The sequence below is a fragment of the Halichoerus grypus genome, chromosome 10 (assembly GCF_964656455.1).
Source record: "Halichoerus grypus chromosome 10, mHalGry1.hap1.1, whole genome shotgun sequence".
In the NCBI taxonomy this organism is placed as follows: Eukaryota; Metazoa; Chordata; class Mammalia; order Carnivora; family Phocidae; genus Halichoerus; species Halichoerus grypus.
In genome coordinates, this window is record NC_135721.1 from 122,662,146 (window position 1) to 122,678,739 (window position 16,594).

Below are 16,594 nucleotides of genomic sequence, written 5' to 3' on the forward strand. Positions count from 1 at the left end.
CGTGTGGGAGCGCCAGTTCCCCGCCAAGCTGAGCGTGAACCCATCAGTGGAGGAAACGAGCCACCTCGCTTTCAGGAGCCAATCAGAGACCATGCAGGCCTATTATGACAACCTCGAGAACCAATGAAAAACGGGAATTCTCTTGGCCTGCCTCCCGAGCGCCTCTCCCGGGAGAGATCACCGAGAGGAAGTTTTTAGAAAGTACAAATTAGAAGACAAGTGTGTGGCTCGACGGGGGGACACTGCGTTTACAAAGATGGGTGCTGAAAACAGTGTGAGCGAGCAGAACCTCACCTCCCCGAAACCTCGCGGACGGTGGACCTGCAAGTCACCCCGAGCCCAGGGATCCAGCGCGGGAGGGTACGTGCTGCGCGCTGACGTCACGCGCCGGCCCCGCCCCCAGCTCGCCCGCCCTTATAGCGTAGCCCTGGCGCGCGCGCACCATTGTGTGGCTGGACTCGGCCGCCGCTGCGGTGTGAGGCGCGTGTTCGGGCTCTCGCCGTCCCCGCACCCGCACCGCGGCTTTTGCCTTGCGGTCCGCCGTTCGATAGCCAGCCTTCGGGGCACCTGCCCGCCACGGACATGCCGCGCGTCTACATAGGACGCCTTAGTTACAACGTCCGGGAGAAGGACATCCAGCGCTTTTTCAGTGGCTATGGCCGCCTCCTCGAAATAGACCTCAAAAATGGGTGAGTCGGGCCTGGTCGCCCGCGTCCTCCCGCAACGCCCCGGGTCTGGCGGCGGCGGGGCCCGCCGGACGGAAGACGGCCAAGGCCGCGGCGCCGCGTGGCAGGCCTTCCAAGATGGCGGCGGCGCGGGGCCGCGGGGGCGCGCGCGGGGCCGCGGGAGCGTGCCCGTGCGCGTCCCCGGCCTAACGACGCCTCCCGGTCCCCGGCCTTCGCGCCGCCCCCAGGTACGGCTTCGTGGAGTTCGAGGACTCCCGCGACGCCGACGACGCCGTTTACGAGCTGAACGGCAAAGAGCTCTGCGGCGAGCGCGTGATCGTGGAGCACGCACGGGGCCCGCGCCGCGATCGCGACGGCTATAGCTACGGAAGCCGCAGTGAGTCCCACGCCCGCGCGCTCCGCGTCCTTGGGACCCTGGGGGGAGGGCGCAGGCTTAGGGTGGGCGGGGTGGGGCCTCCCAGCCCGGGCAGGCGCGGTGGCAGGAGTCCATTGATTCCAGTGTCCCCGGGCTTTGCTGCCTTCACGCCTGCCCGGGGCAGCCGCGGGACGCCGGAGCGCGGGGATTGGGTTGTGGGTTTTGCCTAGCAGGGGTGGGGTGTTTGGGGTTTTTTTATTATTACTATTTATTGGTTTTTGCTAAGTTGGGAGGGGGGTGGTTTGGGCCCCTGTCAGCACTGTCGTGGGCTCTGCCCACGGAGGAAGTGAGGGATGGCTGTATTTGTTGTATCTCCCTTGCTTACCTGACAGTGCTTTAGCTAGAAATGTGAATGTGTTAGCGTAGAAGTGTGAGGGCAGGCGGGGGTGGGGGTGGGGTGGGGGTGGGGTCAGGGAGGGGTTTTAAGTTTAGGTCTTAGAGTTATTAAAATTGGCGGGGGCCAAAGAAAATACTGTTTTGAAGTAATGTGGTATGGTACCACAAAGTAGACTTAAATAAGCTTTATGCTGTATTCGAATTAGTTTGGGGCATGTTATTGGGAGGAGGTGGGAGGGGTTTGGTTATGTTAAATGTTTGATGTTGAAATTGTTGCATGTTGAATTCAAACTTTTTAACAAGTCCTTGATGTTTCAATTTGAAAGTGACCAATGGGGCTGAGGCTGTGTCCACTGAGGCTAAGATGACTGCCTTTCCTGATTGGCCTTGGCTTTTCCATACATTGTGTGACCCTTGCCCTATGACCCTTTGGCTGACCTTACCGGAAGCCATGACGACAGCAGCCTTTTGCCATTAGACGCAGGGTGATGGTGAGGATTCCAAGGGTTAGACAAAACTGGTTAATCTGAACTAGGTGACTGTTACCTTGCGTGTTTTGTGGCCAAACCACCACCAAAAACCTCACACTGTGATGTAAGTACTTAGTGTAACTAGTAAACATTTTTGTAAAATGTAGAAATGCATGTAATCAGTTAAGTTTTATATTTTACAATGTTCTGTAAAATAAAACTTAGCGAGGTAAATTGAATAAAGGAGCAGTCACTCTCTAACAGATTGTAGGAGGAGTTTAGTTGGATTTAGTCTATTTGACTTGCCCTTAATTTAATTTATGGCAAATCACAACTGTATCGAAGGTTTAGCAATATAATAGCAAAGTCCTACTCCAGTAAATAAAAGTTGATATGTTTGTACTAACTTTCAAAAAAACATGCATCCCTATCATTACAAAGCACCTAATTATGCTCTTCATGTGATAAAGGTGGTGGAGGTGGATACAGCAGTCGGAGAACCTCTGGCAGAGACAAATATGGACCACCTGTTCGTACAGAATTCAGGCTTATTGTAGAAAACCTTTCTAGTCGTTGCAGTTGGCAAGATTTAAAGGTACGTGCTATAATTTGAGATAAAAATGATATGGCTAATGTTTAAAGGGTAGGCCTTTGTTTCACTTTATTTCTGAGAATCAAGTACAGTATGTAGATCTTTTTCTTTACTTTTCTAGGTTTGACTAGTCTTGTTGCTCTTTTAGGATTTCATGAGACAAGCAGGTGAAGTAACCTATGCGGATGCTCACAAAGAACGCACAAATGAAGGCGTGATTGAGTTCCGTTCCTATTCTGACATGAAGCGTGCTTTGGATAAACTGGATGGTACAGAAATAAATGGCAGAAATATTAGGCTCATTGAGGATAAACCACGAACGAGCCATAGGCGATCTTACTCTGGAAGCAGATCAAGGTAATTTGTTGAAAGATAGGGAGAGGAGAGGAAACAATATTTGCCAAGAGCAAAGAAAACTCAAATGGCAGTACTTGAATTGAGACAATTTTTTTTTTTTTTTTTTTTTTTTAAGATTTTATTTATTTGACAGAGAGAGACACAGCGAGAGAGGGAACACAAGCAGGGGGAGTGGGAGAGGGAGAAGCAGGCTTCCCGCAGAGCAGGGAGACCGACATGGGGCTCGATCCCAGGACCCTGGGATCATGACCTGAGCCGAAGGCAGACGCTTAACGACTGAGCCACCCAGGCGCCCCATGAATTGAGACAATTGAAATTAGTTCGGTATTTGGTTTTTTTTTTATCGTGCATCATTGGGTTCTTTTCCAAGATGCTTTCAGGTGGATTTAATTGGTAGTAAACAATTATATTTTGCTTGTGTATTTTTTGTAAACAACACAAAAGTTTGTGTTGAGATGTATTGAGATTAAGATTTTTATTATGCTTCTGGTTATAGGTCACGGTCTAGAAGAAGGTCACGAAGTAGGAGTCGCAGGAGCAGCCGCAGTAGATCTCGAAGCATCTCAAAAAGTCGCTCCCGGTAAATATTAAGCTGTTAGGTTTTTCTTCTTTTTCTGTTACTGTACTTGTATGTTCTGGCAAGGTACTGAAAGAGAAATCCAACTCTTCTTGTCCAGATCCAGGTCTCGGAGCAAAGGTCGATCACGTTCTCGATCAAAAGGCAGGAAATCTAGATCAAAAAGCAAATCTAAGCCCAAGTCTGATCGGGGCTCCCGTTCGCGCTCTCGAAGCAGATCTAAGGAGTATGAGAAATCTCGAAGCAGGTCTCGTTCTCGATCTCGTTCCCCCAAAGAAAACGGAAAAGGTGATATAAAGTCAAAATCTAGATCAAGAAGCCAGTCTCGTTCAAATTCACCCCTACCTGCTCCACCCTCAAAGGCACGTTCTGTGTCCCCTCCACCAAAAAGAGCTTCAAGATCCCGCTCTAGATCTCGTTCAAAGTCCAGATCACGGTCCAGATCGAGTTCCAGAGATTAACCTAGAACTCTATATTCTTTGCACACTATTATGGAACACTTTCCTACTTGCTTAGGCAGTTATTCTTCCATGTTTGTACTTGGCCTCTTCTGCAAGAGGAATCTCCTGAAAATGGGGGCACACAGGAATTTGATTTGTGGCCAAATTTGATGAAAAAATGAGGTTCTAAAGAAATGGCATGAAGTCGAAGATCCTCTCCCTTCTTTGTAGAATTAAGATAACTTTGATTTTATAGCTTTTGAGCTAAAATAACTTTTGTAAAGATTAAGCTCATTTAGATTTTTTTTAAGTATTTCAGCAGGATCTGCTGCAGGGATTTTTGTTGTTTTGTTTGCTTTTAAATTAACCGTTTCGAGCTTTGAATACCTAAGGCTTTAGAGGGAGATCCTGATTTTCAATTATGTTGGCTTTTTATAAAGCTTGAGTTATGTAAGATTTCAATAAAAATTTGCTACCAAGATGATTGCCTTACTGAATAGGTCACTATTAAATTCCTTTAAATATTGATAATTTGCTCTTTGTGGAAACAGTGTAAATTCTACATGTGTAAAAGAAGGCAAGCCTCAGACCAGCAATAAATTATTCCATTTGGATAACATTTTGTGCTGTTAATCAAATTTGCCAAAGTCTATCTGCCCCTTTGAGTTAAGTTAAAAATAAAAGGTGTTTTGTAGTCAATTACATCATTTTGCCTAAGTTAGTAGATTTTAAATAATGAAACTTTTCAAACTTAAATTTGATCAAACTCTTGAAGAAGTTCTTAACACTTGGGATCCCGTTTAGCCTAGTAATTCCACCTTCTGGGAGTGGTGAGTGTAATTGGTGTTTTGTTAGAGTATGGTTCTGTGGTCTTTAATGTTACATAAAAATGGAAGTAGCCTTTCTTTGATTAGAAATTTAGCATATTGTTCAAAGTGGAAAAGCAAATACTGCATTTTCTGCTGGAAGATCATTACATTTAACAGGCACTTAACAGGTTGCTTGGTAAGATCAGTTGCTGATTAAAGTAAAATTCTACCCAACAATCAGTCCTTCTTGTAGTTGATGAGGTTATGTAATAATTGGTTAGATCATCCTTGTAACTTTACAACGTGTGGTTGGCTTGAGAAGAATTTACATGGGTAAACCCAAAACTTCCTGTACTTCATTATGAAGTATAATAATACTCTGTGGAAGCCAGATTATACTGCAAATTTGTAGGAGGTACTGGGTAACCAGTTAGTCCATATATGTGTAGACCTAATTAGTTGAAATTGAAGTTTGAGAAATGAATTACCTTATATCTTTTTGTTCAAGTACTTTAACTTTATTTAAAAGCACTCATTAACCTTGGTTTGAAACTAGGATGTAGGTTATTTGACTCCGCTTTCTTTTCTTCTAGGAGCTCACTGTAAGGTATCAAGGGCTGGGTTGTACTATATAGTAGGGCATGGTGATAACAGTGTCATCATGCCACAGGTGTGACTAGAAAGCATCATAATCTACTAAGAGTTGGTTTGTAGGTTCAAATAATCCAGAAGGCATATCTGATAAAATGGGGCTGCTTGAAAAAAACTGAGTCGAAGATTTTAGGTGTCAAAATCACAGAGTAGCTGGGAGTACTTGATAATGAGTAGAAAGACTTGTTTTTGAGAAATTTCTGGGCTTCCTGTTATAAAATCTTGGAGCCTACTCTTAGGAATGTAGTGCCCTAAAAGGTTGATGCTTCTTCCATGACCTTATTTTCTTTACTTTCATACTTTCTAAAATTTAGATATGCATAAGAAATGGGTTTTTTTCCTGTATAAACTCCAGAATTTGAGAGAAGACACTGGTGTCATAGTTCATTATTTTGCCTACTTGAAAAAACAAATTACAACTCTTACATGAAGAGGCGCGTCTCCAGCTGGCTTTCAGAATTTGGTTTAAGAATTGGCTTTGACCAAAGTTCTCTTGTTTTCAGGGAAAAAACAAAAGCTTTTAAAACCATAGCCTTTTAAAAAGGAAGGAGGGGGGAATATCACAGTGTGAAATTTGACTTTGTAAAGTCATCCTTCAACGGGGCTTTCTTGTGTTAGTATAACATCACATGGTCATAGGCAGGTTTTGTCTACGTTGTTAGCTGCCCCCAAAGTGGGTAATTGTAAGGTAAATGCCTACACCCATAAGTTTTCTGGTAATGGCAAAGACCAGCTTAGTGAAAGTCCAGTCCTAGTCCATACCTGTGGACCTCTGCATCATTGAATATGCTAAAGCCCTAGAACTCTGGCCTACTTGAGAACAAAGTTGACTGAAATGTTTAGTTCCTTGCTAACTTACAAGTAGGATCTGAGCATCTACATCGTGCCATGTGTACATCTGTGGCCAGATAGAATATTAAACTGAAAGAGCAAAAACAAATGAGCAACATCATGATTCCCCTTTCTTTGACTGGATAATGTTGATTGACATGCCGTAGTGCCTTTAAGGCCAGCTTGAGTCCTCCCAGTTCCTGTGGTTTACTGGTCCAGTCCTGTGTTGTTAATTACCTTCATTTTGGTATCTTTTTTTCCTCCACTTTGTTAACCCCCTTTATGCTTTATCTCCTCAATAAAGTGCTTACTGAGGGAAAGGCTCGTTTTGAATTTATTTGTATTCCCACTTAGTGCCAAATATTTGGCAAATGGTTTTTTTGAACTAGAGTTGCCACTGGCAGGCCATTCCTGACTTAAGTAGGAGAAAAAGGTCTTGTTTTCAGTTCCTCAGAGACCTGCATTTAGGATCAACACAGTGGATGGTTTATCTTGAGCAAGTCTTTAACAGTGGTGCTTGAATGTTATCCATGAAATGGTAAGCATAAGCCATGAGTTGTGCAGATAGGTTAGCATCTAGGGTGTCTGGCTGGCTTGGAGCATGTGACTCTTGATCTCAAGGTTGTAGGTTTGAGCCCCTAGAAATCGGGGATAGAGATTACTTAAGTTTTTTTTTTTTAAATAAAGGTTAGACACTGGGTGTTATACACAATGAATCATGGAACACTACCTCAAAAACTAATGATGTATGGTGACTAACATAACTAAAAATAAAGGTTAGGGGTGCTTGGGCAACTCGGTTAAGCGGCTACCTTCGCCTCAGGTTGTGATCCCAGAGTCCTAGGATCGAGCCCCACATCAGGTTCTCTCTTCAGCGGGGAGTCCGCTTCTCCCTCTGCCTGCTACTCTCCCTGCTTGTGTGGTCTCTCTCTGTCAAATAAATAAATAAAATATTTTAAAATAATAGTAATAATAAAAAATAAAGGTTAATAAGTGGAAGGCAGTTAGAATAGTGCCATAATAAATACTATTTGCTACTGTGAAGAATTAAGCATACTAAACTTTTGTGTTGTCCTGCTTTATTTTCACATTAAATTTTCTTACCTGTTACCTTGTAGCAATTTGAACATTTTCCATAATTATTTCTCAGGAAAACTAAGAAGCTTTAATCACCTTTTCCAAAGTCCTTAACCTAATTTCCTTAATTTAAGACTTGGAGCACTCTAAACTTTGGCAGTTTACATTTAGGAAACTTCACATTTTTGTTATTTACTTTGTTTTCAGAAAGCGTTTTCTGACTTTATCCAATTTCAGTCCTATGGCAGTTGAATGTTTTGTTCTTAAGTTTTGACTTAATTGCAAAAGTAATACGTACTTGGGAACATAAAGTATCTTTCCTTTGAGCCCCCTGTAAGGTAGCTGCTGTTTATAGTATCTGTCTCTGCCTAGGCTTTGGTCCTAAAACCTATTCCTTACAACAGGCTGTTCTTATCATGAGTGGTGTTCTGCAGCTTGTTTTTACTTAAAACCTAGAGATCTGGTATTTTAAACGGCTGACTAGTACACTCCTGTATAAGTATACTTTTTCATTACCAACATTGTTTTTTTCAAGTAATTAATCCCTTGGCTTGTGTGACAGGAATGAAAAGTACTACTTGTAATATTCAAAATCAAACAATGAGAATATAGAGAGTTTTTACATAGTTTAGTACCTCCTTATCAATTTACACGTTAAAGTTCAAACTTCTTTGAGCAATACCACTTCTTGAATAAGATGGATCTACGTATGTTTGCTCTATTTGCTAAAAGGATGAGTTGATGGGATTGTGTAATCTTCTCGGTCCTCAATAGCTTGTTTAGATTTTTTTGGCTGTGTTACAGCAAAATGATTAACTTTTTTTTTTAAGATTTATTTATTTATTGTAGAGAGAGCACGCAAGTGGGAGAGAGAAAACCCCAAATAGATTCCCCACTGAGCGCAGAGCCCGACTTGGGGCTCTGTCCCTTGGGGCTCTATCCCGGGAGCCTGAGATTGTGACCTGAGCTGAAATCAAGAGTCAGCCACTTAACCGACTGAGCCATCCAGGCGCCCCAGTAATTAACTTTTTATACTTTAACAGGAAGGAATCGTGGTTAGTTCAAAAGTCGGAAGATAAATACAAAAGGGTTAATAGAGCAAATTCCACCTTTGACCCCTTGGAGGAAGCCAAGATTGCTAGTTTTTTGCTCATCCTTCTGGAGATGCAAATCTAGAAAAATTGATATTCCCTAGGTAGTTTCATCATAGTTAATTTGAATTTTATAAAGGCAAGTCACAGTATTGCAGCTCAAACACTAGGAAACTATTGGTAATTAAATTTTTATTTACTATTAACATCCATCTATTTATACCTATTTTCTTTAAAGGTTTTTTTTTTTTCTTTTTAAAGATTTTTATTTGACAGGGAACACAAGCAGGGGGAGTGGGAGAGGGGGAAGCAGGCTTCCCGCAGAGCAGGGAGCCCTATGCGGGGCTCGATCCCAGGACCCTGGGATCATGACCTGAGCCAAAGGCAGATGCTTAATGACTGAGCCACCCAGGCGCTCCTATACCTATTTTCAATATTTCTAAGGAAGTCCTAGAATTACGAAGATTTATAAGCATAGGCAGGATTTAAATCCTAGTTCAGTTCCTAACAGCCCTAAAGCATTAAAAAAAGCAATGTGTATGTCAGATAATTCCTAGTGAAAAGCACTCAAGAAATTAGGTTAAGGAAGGCCCAGAAAGTACAGAATGCATATACTTTCAAGTAATTATTTTCATAAATAGGAAAAACCTGTACAAAAAACTGTATACCCTTTTCACATTCACTAATTATACTTTGTTTCATTTACATATTTTTTTTTTCCTGAATCATAGGAAAGTAGAGATATCTTGCTGTTTTATCCCGGAAAACTATTTCCTAGTAATGGGACACTCCTTATGTAACTACAGTGCCTACAGAAAATAGCATCAATGAAATAATTCCTACTCCATGGTCCATAGCTCTGTTTCATTAGTTGTCTGCTAATATCCTTTACATTAGCCAGGATCATTTGCCACACTTTGTTGTCCTGGCTCTTTGGTCTCTTCTAATCTGGACCAGGTCCTCTTGACCTTGTCATTTTTGAAGAGTAGAGGACAGTTAACTTTGTAGAATTTCCCTCAATTTGGGTTTGTCTGATTGCTCCTCATGATTGCATTTTTAGCAGGAATACCACAACAATGAGACTGTCCTCAATGCATCTTATCTAGTCATTTTATAATTACCTGTAAGTCAGTACTTCTGTGAGTAGACAGTCTTATTTAAATAAGGTTCAAAGAAGGAGTTTTTGTTTTGAGGGAGGGAGCCGATCATTTTCAAATTTAAGAGCTGCTGAAGGGGGCACCTGGGTGGCTCAGTTGGTTAAGCAACTGCCTGCGGCTCAGGTCACGATCCTGGAGTCCCATGGGGCTCCCTGCTCAGCAGGGAGTCTGCTTCTCCCTCTGCCCCTCACCCCTCTCATGCACTCTCTCTCATTCTCTCTCTCAAATAAAATCTTAAAAAAAAAAAAAAAGCTGCTGAAGGGCGAGCTTTGTTGGCATCAACTAGTACTCCATATACTGAAAGCAAGAGAGTGGTTCTAGCCCAGGGCCAAAGAGGGAGCAGGGGGCACTTGAAATAGATGAGAGATGAAAAGATGAAATAGAAGTAAGCCGCGTCCTCACATAGAAAACAGTGCCCTCTAGTATTGTGGGGGTAAATGCTGTTATCAAAGCACTTGGCAGAGTCACTCCTTAAAGATCAGCTGCTCTTATTAAAACATTCTATAAGTAGTCAAACCCTCAAACTTTTCTAGCCAATTGAGGAAAAGATAGGCAAAGCAGAGTTACTGAATATGGTGCCCAAGTATTAAGAGTAAGTGACCACTACTCCTTTTAGCTATTCGTAAACAGCCTTGAGTGTGCTATTTAAATATATTGCTGTTCCTTTGATTTTAGAAGATTGCAGACACCAGCTAGAGAATAGTGTGATGAACCTCCTGGATACTTACTCAGCTTTAACAATATAGGTCTGTCTGCTTCCTCTCCAGATAATTTTGAAGGAAATCCCAGACATTCCAGCTGAAAGTAGTTCACTATATACCTCTAAAAGACATCTTAAGTCTTCTCAATTTCTTGTTCTTTGCAGTATATTGAAGGTCACTGTTGAGTAGTTTTTCAGTCTTGATTTTGCTGATTGCATTCTCATGGTATCATCTAGCATCTTCTAGACCTAAGAACAATGGTTCTCAAAGTGTTCGTGGACCAGTAACATCAGCAGCATCCTCTGGGGATTTAAAACGCAGTTTCCTCAAGCCCCACCCTAGATCACTGAATCAGAAACAAAGTGGAGCCCAGCCATAGGTGTTGTTATAATGAGCCTTCCAAGTGATTCTGGTGTGTGCTCAAGTTTAAGACCCATTATTCTAGAGGCTTTATCAGTTTCAGGGGAAGGGTTGGGTTTCCTTCCCAAAACTACCTGGGTATCTTTTTGTCATTGGCAGGCATTGATGATCTTTGCCTAAGTCCATTAAACCATGAACCCATGATTTTAAACACTTTTCAGTCTGTGGCAGTTCTCCTTACTGGTGTTGCCTTACTCTATCTTTAGTCAGGGGAAGTCAGCTCAGGTTGCCTCCTGAGTTCATTGAAGCAGCCCTAATAATCTTACCAGTTTCCTTGCTTTCTAGTATGGTAAGATTTCCAGGCTCAACTTTCTAGTCCCAGACCTGGAAGCAGCCATTTCTCCAATGAGCCCGGGTTATCTTTATTTGGAAATGGTATTTAGCAAGCACAACCTGGGCCCTTGGGTGTTCATCGCTTCTAGTTGGATCTTTCTCAGGCCCCCCAGATCAGACTACTTCTGCTCTTGTGAAGGTCCTCTCCTGTAGGCTAAACATCCCCTCAGCTGTCTCAGCACAGCAGTTTTAAAGCCCCTAACCATCTCTGTTGTCTCCCTGTATTCTGGGTGGTCAGGGTCCCTCTTACAGAGTACCGCCTGCTAGTAAGAGACAGCACTCCAGATTTGCTTTAACCTGCTCAGAGCAGGGGCGCCTGGGTGGCTCAGTCGGTTAAGTGTCTGCTTTTGGCTTGGGTCATGATCCCGGGGTCCTGGGATCGAGCCAGGCTTTGGGCTCCTTGCCAAGCAGGGAGTCTGCTTCTGCCTCTGCCCCTCCCCCCTGGCTTGTGCAAGCACACGCTCCCTCTCTCAAGTAAATGAATACAATCTTTTTAAAAAATCATTTAAAAAAAAAGACTGCTCAGAGCAGAGCAAGTAGTATGTGGACAACCTGCCCTAATAGATGTTCAGCTGAATTCTGGGTCAGTTCTGGCAAAGGAGTGAGGAAACTTTAATACCCCTACAGAATCTCTTCTGTTCCTTCAGAGAGTTTAAAGCAAATAATGTGTCCTCTTGCTCTGGGTAATAGGAATAGAGGGAGAAGGAAATTCAGAGCGTAAATTTCAGTGTGATTGTAGAATGAGCACACAACAGCATTATAATTGGAATGAGCAAATAAGATCTTAAGTTATAGCTTTTGTCCACCTTTGCTGTAGATGACATTCCCCTGCAGACCCAGTAGGAACTCCAGCTTGGATAGCTGTGGCTGTGATTGTAATAAGCTGGTCAGTGTAATACCCTGAGTCATAATGGTCCAAAACATTCAATAAACATGTACTAAAGGCCTTGCCAGATTCTCTTACAGATCTACATATATTTCTGTATATCCCCCCTTCATGAGCAGAGTACCTCCTGTCCCTTGATATGGGCCAGTGGAATTTTGGCAGGCACAGCATGTTTAGTAGGCTACATATTACCCTCCCCTTCCCCAAAGATGCCTACCTTCTAACCCTCTAACCTGTCAGTATGTTACTTACATGGTAAAAGGAACTTTGTAAATGTGACTAAATTAAGGTCTGGGAATGGGAAGATTATCCTGGATTATCCAAGTGGGCTCAGTGTAATTACAATAGGGAGGTTGGAAGGTAAAAAGATAAGGAAAAGTTGATGTGAAAGCAAGCAAAATTAGAGACTGGAAGATGCTACGCTACCAGCCTTGAAAATGGAAGGGACCACTGGGCAAGAAAACTAAATTCTCTACAACCTCTGGATGGAGCACAGCCCTACCCACAGCTTGACCTTGTGAAGGTCCTCTCCAGGCTAAACATCCCCTCACTCATTTTGGACTTCTGATCTCTACAACTGTGAGGTAATACATTTTTATTTTAAGCCACCAAATTTGTGGTAATTAGTTACTGCAGCTATAGGAAACATACAGCATGACAAGGCTTTAGAAGCACTTGCACAAATGGGCTTGGTCTTTGGCATCTCAGTCATCACCATGAGAATAATACCCCTTTGTGGGCCTACTGGTAGAAGACGAGACAGGTGGGGCCAAGCTGTCTGTTAGCCTCCGCCGCCTACAGCTTGAAACAGCCCAGCCTAAATCCACCAACCTGCACATGTATGAAAAGGAAAAACAGGCAGTTATTTCATTTTGCCTAAACAGATACTTGACATTTGGCCCTCCCACACCATCACCCCTCAATCCTCTGCCTATTCTGAGCCCCAGGAAGCTAACCTCCATTGGCCCTCTGATTTCGGATCAGGTTCAGCCATTAGGAAGCAGCAATAGGATATGGGAAAGATTAAGATTGGAGTACTTCCAACAGCTCCCTCCCTGTAGAGTTCAGGCTGGAGGTGGCCCTCATTGGAAGGGCGTAGTGTCTTCTATACACAGCCCTCTTGTTCAAGTCCTGGTAACCACTGTCCCCTTTTCCTAGTCCCAATGATCTTTAGCTAACAATTGTGATTTTCTAACAACCTGCCCAGACCTTTAAAAACAGACCCTTTATTAAATTCTCTTCAAATTTACTCAGTTGGAGTGTGTGCCATGTTTCCTGTCATGACCCTAACAGATAACAAGTAGATATTTCCTATTTCAATAAAGTATAAAACATTACACTTACTTGATGAAGTTGGCTTTTTTCATTTGCTATCCAAAGCCAGGAAGAGTTTCTTGAGTTAATTCTTGCCTCTCAGTAGATAAGCTTTTCTGAGGGAGATACCCACCCACTCTGCCACCCCCATATCTGGCTAACAATGTCCAAGTACCTGGCTTGTACCAGAAAGCCAATGTGTTCCTTGAGTGGAAGAAGAAGGGAGATTGGAAGGTAAATCCCTAGCAACCCCATTCCAAATAGCTGGATTATGGGATATGAAGTGCTATGGAGTGAATGTTTATATGTCCCCAAAATTCATGCTGATCCCTAATGTGATGGTATTTGGAGGTGGGGATTCTGGGAGGTAATTAGGTCATGAAGGTGGAGCCCTCATGAATGGAATTAGTTAGCACTCTTATAAAAGACTCCAGAAAGTTCCTTGCACCTTCTGCCATGTGAGGACACAGCAAGGAGGCGGCTATTTGTGAAGCCAGGAAGACTCCACTAGACATGAAATCTGCAGCACCTTGATCGTGGATTTTCCAGCCTCCAGAACTGTGAGAACGAAGTTTCTGTTGTCGTAAGCCACCTAGTCCAGTCTACGATGTTCTGTCCTAGCAGCCCAAGAGCACTAGAACAGGAAGGTATCTGAAAAATGAAATCAGAAGATGGCCTGGAGCACATGAGCCAGAGCAAAGCAACATAATGTCTTCTCCAGAGACTTAAGGTTCTTGAACTACCTTTCCTAAGTGGTATTTGTCCCCACTGACAGGCTAATTCTTTGGGAAGAAAGTCCTTGGTACTGGGAAATAAAACGCCTTGAGACCCAATTTGGGCTTCTGACCTCCAGAATGACAAGGTAATAAATTTATGCTTTTTTTAAGCCACTAACTAATTTGTTCCACAATAGCAAATGAGTATGCCTTGATTGATTCTTTTTTGTTGGGTACCTCAGTGTCCTAAGACAAGAATTCTATCGGTATGTTAAGAACAAGGTTCAGATATTTAGCAGGGTGGGGTTAAGGGAAATAGCTGAGGCTCTGGCCCTCACCGAAACAAGTTCTAGTGGTTACAAACATAAGCTTCCATTCCCAAAGCCAAATAAAATGTCAGTGTCTGATGTTCTGGGTAACATAAACCCATGGCCTGGGGGAGAGCAGGACCTGAAGTTGATCATATTTGGAAACTTGGGTCTCCCTTGCCTTTCCCACTATGGACCCACAAATACATAGTCTAGGTATGGGAGGTGTCCAGTCTTTACACTGGTTTAAGTTCATACTCCCAGTATCACCTGGACTTAAGATCCCATCTCCTGCCATTAAGTGTGTGATGAAACCCAAATCCCTAGCAGCTGGTCCCTGTCACTCATCAATAACCACCTCCAGGACAAGAGAGACACCAGGCCACCCTTACCCCACCCCAACCCCATTGCTCTGTTTCCCTCTTTTGTTTCTGACTCCTGCTGGTTACCCTTTCAGCCATGAATTTACTCTTCTTCCTCCTTTGCTTGCTTTTTTCTTGTAATACTTTACCCAGGATTCTGGGGTGTTTATGCTAGAAAGGGCTCCTTCCCTATTAGTGAAGTCTGTCATGTTGGAACCAGAAGTATTTTCACACTGAACTATAAAGGGCACATTTTGATGATTTTCCTAAAATACATAGACTGCCTCAATGGTGAATTAAATTCTGTAGAAACAGGTGTGGGCTGCTTACAACAGTTTTCCCAGTGTTTCTATTAACATTTCAAACAAATTTGGGTCGACTCTTGGGTAGAAGGTTAACTTGGAGAAGACACTGGGGGCTACAGACTTGTAGAAGAGGGGTCTGTCACTTGAGGGAAGGACTAGACTTGCTCCCTTGCTCCTGAGGGCATTCTGAAGAAGCAGAAGAAACACTGGCTGTGTGAGAAACAACCTTCCCCAAATCACATCAACTTGAGGAGCTCTCCATCCCTGAAGGTGCTCAGGCAAGCAAGACCACCGAAAGTATCAGGACCACCTGTTAAGACTGTTAATGGGCAGAACAATAATGTCTCAGCAACTCATGTTGGTTCCTACATCCTGCTAGCTCAGATTCCACTTGTCTGTCTGAATCACTGTCTGCAAGACGCATTTGTAATTGAGAAGTCATGTGTTTGTGTAGTTTCATCACTTTCTTGTAATCCGAATACCTAAAATAAACCTTTTGGAAAATCTAGAACAAGCAGTCGGTAGAGATGAGAGAAAAAGCGGATGGTTGTGTGTGTATCGGTGTGCATAAAGAGACCTCCATTGTTATGGCAACCAGCGTCCTCAACTGATGCAGTTCTGTTCCCAATAATATGAGATGTGATTAAAAATTGACATTGCAGCAAAGAACACATGTAATGCGTCGGCGTGGCAACCAGAATAAAGTCTGCATAAATTTAAACCCGATGGTCACAATTTGGGGAATTTGCCTACAATTAATTAGGAAGCTTCTCTCATCTGGACTGGAAGTCAGGAGCCTGGAGGTCTGACCTGTGGCCATGACCTTAGGCCAAATGGACCTCAGTGTCCTTTTCTGTAAAATAAGGGATTAGGTTAAATCTTTTCGTGTGGGAGAGGGGCCCCGGGCTCTAGACTGTATCAAGAGTTTCCCTGTTTTTATCCGCGTGCAGTATATTAGCAAATATTTATTGAGCACCGACACTCAGTGTCCAGCTGAGAGCTAAGGATACAAAAACTGTCTCTCTTGGAGCTTGCAGTCTCTTAACCTCTCCAATTACACAAATCTATGTGAAACTACAGCTGTGATATGTGTAAATAGAGGTATTTTGTGCTAAAAGAACCAACAACAGAGATGTGACTAGTTAGATCAAGGACACTGAAGCACAGAGAAGCAGTGACTTGCTCAAGGTAACACCACAACGGGAACCATATGCCAAGTAAGTGAGTCTTTACAAATGGAGAAATGGAGTACCAGGAGGATAAGGTGATGTCTTCCAGGTCACACCAGCAGCCATGGCAATAGGGCCATCTAAACGCAGGCGCGGCTAATGCCGCCCTTTATGCCTGGCAGGGTCGGAATCAGAACCCACGCCGCCCTGGGCCTCCTCTCCTCTGGTCGCGCGGCCCTTCACCCCTTCGGAGGCCGTTTTCGTACGCTCCTTGGCTCCCCTCCTCCAGGGCGGGGGGGCAGGCACGGTTGGGAAGGCGTTGGACACCGCAGCGACCCAGCCGGGGTTCATGCGGGAGCACAACCCCGTCTTTTGTCACTGACCACTCAGCTGGGGCCCGGCAGGCTCGCTCCCCGGCTCGGCGGGCCCCGCTGCGCGCTGCTGGCCGTGACGCGGAGGTGGGGGGGGGGGGAGGCGGTGGGCAGGATGAATCTCAACCCGCCTCGCCCGCGCAGCCGTCGGGTCGCGGGCTGGGGGGAGAGGCCACCAGGCCCACGCGGCCGGACCCGCGCCCCCTGATCCCGCTCGGCG

The 16,594-nt window shown here is 43.9% G+C and overlaps 1 protein-coding gene across 1 annotated transcript; it reads left to right on the forward strand.

The window, feature by feature from the left end:
- Positions 1–439: 439 nt before the first annotated feature.
- SRSF6 (serine and arginine rich splicing factor 6) lies at positions 440–6,484 on the forward strand. The gene is made up of 6 exons (XM_036096079.2): positions 440–689; positions 914–1,062; positions 2,378–2,502; positions 2,648–2,856; positions 3,353–3,436; positions 3,534–6,484. Exons 1-6 carry the CDS (start codon positions 583–585, stop codon positions 3,892–3,894), a joined length of 1,035 nt encoding a protein of 344 aa, XP_035951972.1. The 5' UTR covers positions 440–582; the 3' UTR covers positions 3,895–6,484.
- The last annotated feature ends 10,110 nt before the right edge of the window (positions 6,485–16,594 follow it).

Excerpts from the sequence above, each read along its gene's own strand:
- SRSF6 (XM_036096079.2), top strand. The coding sequence starts at position 583 with ATGCCGCGCGTCTACATAGGACGCCTTAGTTACAACGTCCGGGAGAAG. Across the intron at positions 2,503-2,647 it reads GCAGTTGGCAAGATTTAAAG|GATTTCATGAGACAAGCAGG; the intron begins GTACGTGCTATA and ends TTGCTCTTTTAG. Across the intron at positions 3,437-3,533 it reads ATCTCAAAAAGTCGCTCCCG|ATCCAGGTCTCGGAGCAAAG; the intron begins GTAAATATTAAG and ends CTTCTTGTCCAG.